Source organism: Sorex araneus, chromosome X, assembly GCF_027595985.1.
Source record: "Sorex araneus isolate mSorAra2 chromosome X, mSorAra2.pri, whole genome shotgun sequence".
Taxonomy (NCBI): domain Eukaryota; kingdom Metazoa; phylum Chordata; class Mammalia; order Eulipotyphla; family Soricidae; genus Sorex; species Sorex araneus.
This window is the reverse complement of record NC_073313.1, coordinates 155731512-155743401: the sequence shown is the minus strand read 5'-3', so window position 1 is coordinate 155743401 and position 11890 is coordinate 155731512. Positions and strand designations below refer to the sequence as shown.

Sequence of the window (11890 nt, the reverse complement as noted above, 5' to 3'; positions counted from 1 at the left end):
AGTGTGGACTGCAGGAGACCACAGCCAGCAGGGGGCGCTACGGCTCCAACCTAGAGGAAACACCTCAGAGGAGCAGAAACTCATGGGTTTCCTTCCTCTAATCGCAGGTCTCTCCAGGGAAAGTTTCTAGGTTTCTGACTGCACTTTCCACTGATGTCTCCGAATTTGATAAGGCACGTTTACTTGAAAGGACTATAGCAAAGAAAGACTGTCACTTAGGGATCAAGTGACAAGATAAACATGTCTGTCAATTATTGGTTTCCCCCCATTTGTATTATTGGACGGGTTCTTTCTATATCTCTTGAGCTTAAACTTTTATCTCTCCAATGAGCCAAATGTCAGTCTCCTGGGATCCAAAGGACTACAGATGGATTAAGACATGATGTCTCAGGGTGCTGAGGACACCTGTTCTTCATGCTGAGAAATGAGGTTTCTGATGGTCAGAGCATCGGGTCATCTTCATCTATCTTCTCTTCATCACTTCACCACTATATCCACCACAGGGTTTCTCTGCCGCCTCCTTTTGTCTGCAATATTTTCCCTCAGAAATCACAAAGGAAGACACTTCTGTGGTTAGAGTCCTCATCACAGCAGACGATGACCCCATGGTCCATCCCACAGATGGGCCAGTTGGGTGCTGCCCAGTTCATGGAACACTCGTGACAATAGCATCCTGTTCATGCACAGTGTGTCAGAGAGAGACGATTTCTTAGACTTTGGAGCCAGTGATCAATCTTCAATGCTGACAGGATTTCCCCTTGACACTCTCTTCTGCACACATGCGACCTCCAGGGAGCATCATGGCACAGGGAGCAGTCGCTCCCAGAATGACCTGGGGAAGAGTATCAAACCCAGTTAGGTCACCACAACTGGTCACGGTTAAGAGTCCTTGCCTGAACATCAGATGAACACGGTTTATCCTTGATAAGGGGCCCCTGGAGCTCCTCAGCTCCCTCCTCAGTCCTGGGCCTGAGGCTTCACATCAGACAAGGGTCCCCTGACTCCCTGGGGAGGAGGACCTAGACTCACTGTTCCTGGGTGGAGAACAGGCATTGCCCAAACCAATGTCGATGGAGTGTCTCAGCTTCCTACTGTGGTTTTCACGGACCCCAGATACCTGCTGGAAATAGCAGTATCTCAATTCCTACATGTTTGTGTGTGAACATGTGTGCATGCAGGTAAGTGAAAGGTCACCATAAAAGTACATGCCTTTATTAGCTTAGCTGGTCTGAAAAAAATCTAACATTAAACAGAAAATAGCAGTACTAGGCAGTAAGCTAAAATATCTGTTATTTGATCTGAATTAATAGCTAACATAGTAATAGTGAATTATTCCCATTGTGAACAGTGAATAGAGCAGCAGTATTCCTATGATCCACAATTTCTCAACTATTTTCCTCCATTCCTATGACTCCCCAGCTCATTCTGAGACCTACTACTTCCCTGGTATTCCACAGTCCCAGTTCCAACGCACGCACTCTCTGTCTTTATGGATTACCTATCGACACACAGCTGAGGTCACCCCATCTCTCTCCCATCTCAGCCCTCACCTATAATCAGCCAATCCCTTCAGTGTGACTCTGCCTCTCTCCCTCCATCTCTTCTTCAATTCCTTCAGGGTCTCTGCTCTGCGTCCTCCAAACCCATCTGTCATTAATGTCACCAGCATGTCTTTGGCATTCTTCAGAATTGCCGTCAATCATGCCTCTCAGTCCATTCATGTTCATCTCAAATTTCTCTACTTAAAACAAGATCAGTCAACAACCACCCATATATAGATATTAAAATAACTTCTACAGATATAATAAAATTTTGGAAATTCTATAAACTAAGAGCTATTGTCAGTGTAGCAATATTGATTAATATTGGTTAGCAGGGCAATGATCTAAGTTACACAGGGAAAGGATGATTATTAGTGAAATAATGATTTTCCTGTTGTGCTGGTGGGGGACACACAGACATACAGGTTGTATATGGATATACTGGCCACATTAGTGGCCGAGCAACACCTCATACTCTACAGCACTGATGTACCTAGAATAGCACACCATATTGGATGGGGTGCCAAGTAGAAGGTAACCTTTCTTGTGGAGTGAAAAGTACATCTATATTTAAGCACACAAGTCTCAACCTTTAACAAAATGTAGTAATGTCTTATATAAGGGCTTAATGGCACAGAGGAAAATACAACAATTTCACACACTTTCTCCTAGGAAATTTTTGGATCATTTTGGTGGATTATTCATAACAAGAAATGCAAAATTAATTATTTAGGTCCTGCTTTGGGGACAGGGTTTGGGTCAGGGTGAAAACATTCAAAATATGGTGGTGGGAAGGTGTAATAGCAGTGGAATTGGTGTTGGAGTATTAAATGTAATAAATTACTGTGAATAACTATAAAAAATAAAAAAGTAATTTTAAAAATATTAAAAAAATATGTTCTTGGTTATGCAAATACCCTACCCATTATGCTATCGCTCCAGCCCTTCTAAATCATTTTTAATTCTATTAGAACTTATTTCTTCTGAGATATCCTGAATTTCCCAATGTTTTTCGCAGATATCATTTCGTCAGAGCCATTTAAAATATTCAGGATGCACAGTGCTCTGGATATTTGCTGTCTGGGAGAATCCGTATATATCCCCCCTTTTTGTCTAAGTAACATATCTTTAAGCGAATGATTTGTTCGTTCAATAATGGCTTGTCCTGTACTGTTATAAGGGATTCCCATAATATGATTGATACCATAAGCAGAGAAAAAATTACGCATTTTTGCAGTTGTATAAGCAAGCACATTATCAGTTTTCATTGTCTGATGAACACTCATAACAGCAAATGCTTCTAACAAGTGAGTAATCACAGCTCCTGCATTTTCCGAAGGTAATGCAGAAGCCCATCAAAAATGTGAATAGGTATCAATTGATTGATGAATATATTTTTGTTTACCAAAATCTGCATCACTAGTTATATCCATTTGCCAAATTTCATTTGTCTTTATACCTCGAGGATTAGCTCCCAAAGGCGTATGAGGCATATTGATTGCCTGACAAGTAGGACATTGCCTTGAACTAACGGACCAGGAAGACCCGTATGAGCTTGCATATGAACAAGGTATAAAGGATGTTTACAGTTTCTCAAAACTTGCTGCAAATTTTTTGCTTAAAAAAATTCTGTAGGAATTTTTGGGCATAAGAAAGAAGAAGTCTAATTTCTTAAGCTAGGGACTTAAGCCTCCCCAAATGCAGGATCCCAATTAGCTAGAACTTTCCCTGTTGAACCCCTTTTATTAACTAGCATATGTTCTAAGCAATGATATTCAGCCACATAGGCAGAATATGCAAATTAACTGAGTCAACAGAAATAGTATCAAAGTCAGTTACATAACTGGAAGTATAGTCAGTTACAGTAACAGGAACAGAAAAACAATTTTTACATCCAAGCCTAGCTATGCCTGAGATAGTGAGATGTTGTACACCGACATTTCCCCCGTTTTTACTTAAAGTGACCAATAACAAACAACACATTTTACAAATCTTTCCAGCAACACCTCGATGCTGTTTTAAGAAAATCTAACATTATTCTACATCTGTTCTCTTGACCTAAGCCTCAGCTGCCCTTACTTCCTAGCACCCCCAAAGGCAGAATCCCAAGGAGGGACGGGATAGACCCAGGGCAAGCAGTGAGCTATGTGCTACCCTGGCATCGAGATGGGCCAGGCCAAAGTGCCTAAATCTTAACTATAAGTTAAGAGCTTGGTCATGGACAAATGCTGTCATGATCCAAAAACTAATAATTAGATTTGGACCCTATAGGGTTAGGAATGATTAATCTGGTCTGACCACTATCTTCTGAGTCTTTGGCAAGATGTTGCCAGGAGAGCTGCCCTACAAGCTTCAATGTATCTCTTACTGTGCCCATATAAAAATAACTAATGTTAAGATGTTGATGGAGTTTTTTGACTGAGAAAAAGAGAAAAAAACACTTTAAGGAGTATTTTGCCTCCAGACAGTCAGGAAGGGCTTCCTTATGTTGATTTTGCTACGAGACTATGTGTAGCCTAGAGGGCAAGGTGGAGAGAGACAAGTAGAGGGAGAGCCTAGTGAAGAGGGCAAAGAATCCAGTGAGTTGGGATGGAGGAGCTAAGAAGGAAGAGTGCTTGAGGTGACAGAGACTGAAGATTGAATAAATGGTGACTAATCAGCAACCAGCTTGGTCCTCTTTCTTCCTTTGCCTCTCCTTGTCCAACAGCCATCATGATCCAGCCCATATGCAGTGACTCCAGAGGACTGAATGTGGGCGGTGAGACAGAGCCACCCTGAGAGCCTGAAACACACACACTTCAGCATGCGAAGTTCTTTTTACAATGTAGACAGAAGCTTCAGCTCTTTACAGAAAGTGCTACTAGTTACCTGCTTCCCACTCGAGGGTGCCCGTCTGTTTCCTTTCTTCTTTGATGAATGTCACCACTGGTCTCTGACTCCCCTCCCTCCCGACCCCCCAGGCCCCCTTCAGTCCAGGACAGAGAATCTCCTCTTGGAGTTCTGACGTGATTGGTGCCAACACTCTACCCAGGAGCGATGGCTCCTGAGTTCAGGCTCTGCAGCTCTGGGGTCAGAGTGGAGAGGAACAAGGTCAGGGTCACCCCGGGGGGCTTCTCTGCCTTCCATCTCACCTTGCAATGCCCAGAGGGTATCACACCAACTTAGGGGACCTCTGGGGAGAGGGAGACAGAAAGAGGGTCAGCCCTGACAAACACATGTCCCTGAGCCAGTTTCCCAGTGCCAACACCAGGATCTCAATCTCCATCTGCTTGAGGCGACAGTGGTTTGGTGAGACATTGGCAACTGAGTTATCCCAGGAAGGCCCAACTGTCCCCAGGCCAAGATATTTTGACCCTAAGCCAGATGGGGACAGAGTGACTTCCAATCCTGCCCAAGGCCCAACACTCAACTCACCCACATTTTGCTCGCACCATTGCCAGAAAATGGCTCATCTTAAGAATTGATCTCAGAGAGGCCTGAGAATCACCTGCACTTGAGCGTCCCAGGTCAAAATCTGAGGCCTGCCGCCCCCTATGCAACTGTGCAATAGCCCCAAACTTCACAGGGCTGCCAGCCCAGGAGAAATGTGGAAATGAGGTGGGAATATTGAGTGGAAGCCCACTGGGCTCATGAAACACTACCGCAGAAAGCCCAAGCACACCAACATCTCAGAAATCCTCAGGCTGGGATTGTAGCAGCACCATTAGGAGAGAGATGCTGTAACAAGCAGTGTAAAGTCAGTTAATATGTGCCTGCTCAGGGAGCCGGCTGGAGGGGTGGGAAACTGGGGACGTTGGTGGAGGGAAGAGCAGATTGGTGGTGGGATGGTGTTGGCATGTTGAATACCTGGAACAACTGTATTGTGAAGAACTTTCTAAATCACAGTGTTTAAAGTAAGAAAGGAGAAAGAGAGAGAAAGAGAGAGAGACAGAGTTTCCATCAGTGAACGAGTGTGAACGGGTCAGTACAGACTGAGCTCGTGCAGGGGTCTGCGGTGGCAAGGGATTTGGAAAACGGGTCTGTCAGACGCCCTTCAGTCATCTCCAGAAATCCACTCCTCCTGGGACTCTTGTTGCACTTCAGTGTCATTGAATGTTACCCACTGGTAGAGGCACCTGACAGAGCAATAGAACTGACTATGGCACTGGTGGAGGGTGACAAGGGTGGGAACAGCAGGACCCTGAGCAGGGACACCCAAGCTCTGATGGAGATGAAAGATGCGCAGATATGGACAGAAGCAGAGTGACCTCAGTGGAAACAATGAGACGTGGCAGTTGTAGATTTTTTTTGAAAGTTACAAAAACTACAGATTCCATGAAAAATTTAAAGGAAGCATATGGAATAGTTTATATGTAGCCTATAATAAATGTCTGCCCTGTGAGAACGCACCATAGACCCCCACCTCCACTATATCACTGTATCACTGTCATGCCATTGATCATTGATTTGCTTGAGTGGGCGTCACTAACGTCTCCATTCATCCTAGCCCTGAGATTTTAACAGCCTCTCTTTACTCGAACTTCCCATTGATGTGGCATTGGAAGCTCTTTCAGGGCAAGGGGAATGAGACCCATCATTGTTACTGTATTTGGCATATCGAATATGCCATGAAGAGCTTTCCAGGCTCTGCTGTGCGGGCAAGTGTAGGATGACATTACTTTGCCCTTTCCCTCCTTGCCACAAGTAGCTTGTCCCAGTTTTACCCAGAGTTTAGGCTTACCCCAGTCACACCCATCAAGGTGTTCCCGAATCTCTCCCATCCCTTTGTTTAGCTATAATCACTTCTCCATGCTCTCTTCCCCAAAAGAGTTAATCCTCGGCTTTCCCTTAATCCGACTCTGCTAATTTGCAAGGTCAGACCTTCCTAGAATACTGAATTTATATTATATAAGTTAATATTGCCTTTCTCCTCTTCTTGTGCCTTTTGAATTATTTACTTTAAAGCTATGACTGTTTTATATAGACACAAGAAGACAATATTATGTTTTTATAACTTGGGAATTAATTGGCCTCGAATATTCCCTCCCGGGCATCTGCTTTCTCCACTTAAGCCTCAGTTGCCCTCAGTTCCTAGCACCCCAAAGTAGGGTCCCCGACGTGGGACAGGAAGGATCCAGGGCAAGCGGTGAGTTATGTGCTACCCTGGCATCGAGATGGGCCTGGCCAAAGTGCCTAATTCTTAACTATAAGTTAAGAGCTTGATCATAGACAAATGCTGTCATGATCCAATAGTAATTATGAGACTGGGACCCTGCCAGGGATAGGAAAGACTGATCTGGCCTGAGCACTGTAGTCTGAGATTGAGATGGCCCCAAGAGAGCAATTCTATAAGCTTTAATGCATGTCTTATTGTGTCCATACAAAATAATTAATATTATGAATTCTAATATGTTTGCTGGCTGAGGAGAAGAGAAACACACTCATGGGACTCTGCCCTTGGGTGGATCCTCCTGCTGAAAGAGAATTAAGTCCTAGGAGAAGCATCCCCTAAGGGAAAGGAACCTTACCGTATTGATGGTGACCACACCTACGTGTAGGCCCCAACCCCCTGATGCTGTGGAGATTTAACTAGGCTGTGAGAGTGGGTTGGGGGGGCCAGATCCAGGAGCCAGATCCACGGGGCAGATCCACGGGGAGAGACCCAGGAGAGCGGGAGAGAAGCGGAGGGAGAGAATGAAATAAACGGATCGAGCAACCAGTTTGGCCTTCTTCCTTCTTCCTTCCGTCGCCTGCCCTCGACCGACGGCACACACAACGGTTCCTGGGCACCGAACGTGGGCGGTGAGACAGAGCCGCCCGGAGAGCCCGCGAGTGCACTCGCCCCCTCGGCGTTCTTTAGTTTTTTACAGGCAAGGATGCTCTTGGTACTTTGCCAGGTTCTCTGAGAGGGAGAACTAGGCTATAAGTAGTCGTGCTTCCAGGATCTTTGTTCTATAGTGTCTGGATTTTGGCCACTGATGGGATTACAGGGCGCCTGGGGCAGTTTGTGTGGCTGCCAAGCTACTGGAAAATGGGGGATCTGTCTGGAGAGGGCCCAGTGCCAATCCGAGCAGGCTTGGAGATCTCAGCCTCAGGTCCCGCACACCTGGGTTCCTCTGCTGGTTCCTTCATGCGTGAGGCTCCTCTGAACGTGTGGAGAGGGGCCTTGAGCATGGCTGTGGCTGGGTTCCGGAGGTCTTTGGCTGTCAGGGCTCTGCTGGCGGAGGGTGGGGAGGAGGAAAGAAACTGGACCCCAACTCCGAAATGCAAAAATCAAAGAGCCAGAGTGATAGTACAATTCGTAGTTTGCTTTTCTTCCCCTCGCCAATGTGGGTCATCCCCAGCATCCCGTATGGTCCCCCCAACTATGCCAGGAGCAATTCTTTTTCTTTAATTTAAGTTTATTTTTATAACCTTGTTGACAATATTTGATTATTTTTATATTTGAATACCAATCCCATCACCGCTACACCTTCCCACTACCATATTTCCACCCCAAGTTCCAAACCATGAAACCAAAGCAGAACTAAAATAGTTTATTTTGTATTGCTCATTATGAATAATCCACTAAAAATTAGAGAAAAAAGGTTCTTTAGAGAAAAGTGTGTGTAGATTGTTGTATTTCACAAAAGAGCAATTAAGCCCTTCTATTAGAGTTTAGTAACATGTTGTTATAGGTTGACCCTTGTGTGTTTATATACATATACATAAATATATATGTGCATGTATAAATATATTCCAAACTAATATTGCTTGCCCTTAAACCAATCAAATGTGGTGTGCTAGTCTTGATATATTGGTGGTGTAAAGTATGCAATGTCAGGAAATAGATTCACTCCTGGGTGAGATCCATCAAAGTGTGTGGAGAGTGCCCTTGAGCGTGGCGGCAGTTGAATTCTGGAGGTTTTTGGCTGTCAGTCAGCTCCGTTGGGACCACGCCCGCCCTTCTACGGATTCCCACAAATAAAACAATCATTGCCATGACTAATTAATTTTTTATTTTATTGCCATGACTAATTCTTGAATGCAAAGCTCAGAGTTATGACCGAGCCTCACTGAGTGTGGGCCCAAAACAAAAAAATAAAATAAAATTTAAATAACAATTTTTGATTAACTATGTACTTTGAAAACAGTTATCAGATACTTCTATATAATAATTCCATATGGGAAGAACTGAGTACCGGGAAGGGTTGTCATCATTTAAATATTATTTTATAGAGACACAGAAATAAAAAATTAAGAAAAATTATGATTATAGGCATTCTAAATGGTGGTTTAACTAAAAAGTTTTTGGAAACTGGAACAATGTAAACTATTTTCACTAGTAGCTTGAAAATGAAATAATTGTGTTATTTTAACTTGACTAAGACAGATTATTAAAATAAGTAAGGACCCTCCTGTGACCTATTTCCATGTGTTTAATCGGCAAGTGCTCACCAACCAGGGTATGTGAGTTCAGCGCCCCAGTGGGACAACGAGACCCAAGGTGAGAAAGTTTCCCCTTATAACAGACTGGGTCACCTCATGCAAATCCCTCTCAGGCTCTGGGGTCAAATGCTCTCTGGGCTGTGGAGCTCACAGCTGTCTCCTCACTCAGGGCTGAGTCTCTGGGGAAGGCAGAGCTGTGCTCGAGAAGAAGATGATTCTGTGGGGTCTTCTCCTCTGCCTGGTGATGGCCCCCCTGGGTGAGTGTCCCAGATGTGACAGGGTCTAGGGAATGGAGTGACTGCAGGGACTGACAGTGACTGGTTCTCCTTGTCCCCAGGTGTCTTGTCCCAGGTGCAGCTGCAGGAGTCTGGCCCAGGACTGGTGGCCCCCTCCCAGACCCTCTCCCTCACCTGCTCTGTCTCTGGTTACTCCGTCTCCTCTGGTTGCTGGAACTGGATCCGCCAGCCCCCAGGGAAGGGCCTGCTCTGGTTGGGGCGTATATGTTATAATGGAGACACCAACTACAGCCCGACCTTCAAGAGCCGCATCTCCATCACCAGAGACACGAACAAGAACCAGTTCTCCCTGCAGCTGAGCTCAGTGACCCCCGAGGACACAGCTGTGTATTACTGTTCTAGACACACAGTGAGGGGAAGTCAGGGTGAGCCCAGACACAAACCTGCTGACACAGGCTGGGCTGCAGGGGTCTCCAGGGCCACCAGGGGGCGCGCAGGACTGAGAGAGGCCCAGGGACCAGGAGAGGGTCAGGCCCACAAAGGGAATTCTAACAGCACAGTAACTGACCCACACTGTACTCAGAGTGACCACGGGGTCACACAGGGGCCCTGTCCTGCCATCACTCACTGTCAGGACAGGTCCATTCTCAAATCTCCCGCAAGGATCTCTGTACCGACTTCCTCCAGGATCTCACACTTCCTGCAGCCCCTGTTTCCTCACAGCCACATAGAGGGGAAGGTCTCTGACCCTCCCCACAGTGACTCTGCACACTCCCCTCCTGTCTGCTCCCTGGAGACTCTCACTCCCGTGCTCAGGGATGCCCAGAGATGGACTCAACCGATCTCCTTTCAGGCAGTGCTTGGTCACCTGAAGAACCACCTGTGACCCCTGAGTCTCCTCTTCTTCCTCACTCTGCTGTGTCTCTCTGTGCAGGCCTAAGGGAGGAGCTGCATGAGGCCTCGGGGGAGGCTCCAGCCCACACCCCTCAGCTCACTCCTGGGCACTCGACCTGCTGGGCTTTGAGCAATGAGTGACCTCCACGTGGAGGCAGGAAAGATTCCCTTCTCCATGGGGCTGTCTCTGAATCACACCCCCCTGGGGAAACTGTTGTGAATCAGGCTGGGCTCATTTCCCAGTGCTCATACTTATTGTCTGCGCTGGTGCTAAGTACGCACTTCTTCTATTCACATTGGGAATTGGGGGCACTGAAGGACCCACACAGAACACAGGAGGGGCTACAGTGGAGCTTCGGACCACCAGAGGGCACTCGGGAACCACCTCAGAAAAGGCCTCAGCAAAGAGGGTCAAAGAGAGTCACCATGTGCTAGAAGCCTACACGTGCCAATATTCTGTCACAACACAGAGACACTCAGCCCCCATTACCCCACCCACTGCCATCCATGCCCAGTTCCAGCATCTTTCCTAGGACCCTTCCCCATCGCTCTCAGAGCAGCTCCACTTTCAGTGACACCCTCACGCTCCCAACCCCTCCCTGTGGTCCGTCCTCCCTGTCCCCAACACTCACCCCACCAGGCCCCTAGGACTTCAACGTCTGGTAGGGGGAGTATTAATCGGTACTTTCCTATTTGTTACTATTTTTGTAGCTTTCTCAGTATATTCATGTAAGATACAGAACAGCTTTTCCTCATTTTTCTTTCTCCTTCGAGAAAGCTCGTGTGACCCATTTTATAGGTCCAGGACTGAGAGTAATCCAAGACACCTTTAGGCCTGAGTAAAAACCCAAAATATATCCCTAGAGTGGAAGCTATTGAGAGTGAATCTCCGTCATCACACCCTACACATTCTTACACAAACAGGAAGCACTGCAGAGAGCATGGGCGGGGGGTGAGGCGTGGGGTGAGGAATAACATGGGCCAAGGGGAAACACTGGGGTGAGGGGTTCATCCAGTGTTTCAGGTGTGATGATCACTGCACAGGTGTCCATATATGCCAGTGCTCATGAATTATTAAGATCTGTAATCAGTATTCCGTTTAGGTCATGACCTGTTGTGAGTTTTATTACTAATTAAATGCCTACTTGGTAAGAAGGAAAGAGAGAGCCAAATTTAATGGGAAGAGTCACACTCCATGTATCTCCATGCACCCTCATCTCCAACATACTCCAGGTGAACACAAGTTTAGAATAAACACAACTTGTTTTCATTACAGGGGAAAAGTTCTCGACAGTTGTCTAGCCCATATTTTATGTTGTTGGTTTTGTTTTCTTGTTCATTTGATTTTGGTTTTTGGGCCAAACCAAGAGATGTTCAAGGATTCTTCCTGGATCTGTACTCAGGAATTACTCTTGAAGTTGCTTGTGGGACCACATCAAATATAGTGGATCGAACCTGGGTAGGACGTGTGCAAGGCAAGTGACCTACCACTGTACTATCTCTCAGGCATGGATTTGATTGTGTTATTTGTGCCACTCTTGGTATACTCCTGACTCTTGCTATGGGCCACCTCTTGTGGGGTCCTGGGAAACCATGTGAAGGGCTGGGGATCAACCTAATTAACCACATGCAGGGAAGGAACCGTCCCTTCTACTGTCTCTGCATCTCTAGCTACTGAGGACCAATCCTGGTGAACAAGGACCAACCATGGTATGATGTATTAACAGGCAGACAGACTGAAAAGAGAAAGGGTATTCTTCAAGGGACTAACACCCTAGTCGACTGAGAGCTTCAAAATCCCAACACATTGAG

At 46.1% G+C, this 11890-nt stretch overlaps 1 gene segment (V, D, J or C); it reads left to right on the top strand.

The window, feature by feature from the left end:
* Nucleotides 1-9107: 9107 nt before the first annotated feature.
* LOC101553484 (immunoglobulin heavy variable 4-59-like) lies at nt 9108-11380 on the top strand. The segment is given in 3 exon segments: nt 9108-9205; nt 9286-9609; nt 11355-11380. Coding segments are annotated over 3 exon segments (396 nt in total).
* The last annotated feature ends 510 nt before the right edge of the window (nt 11381-11890 follow it).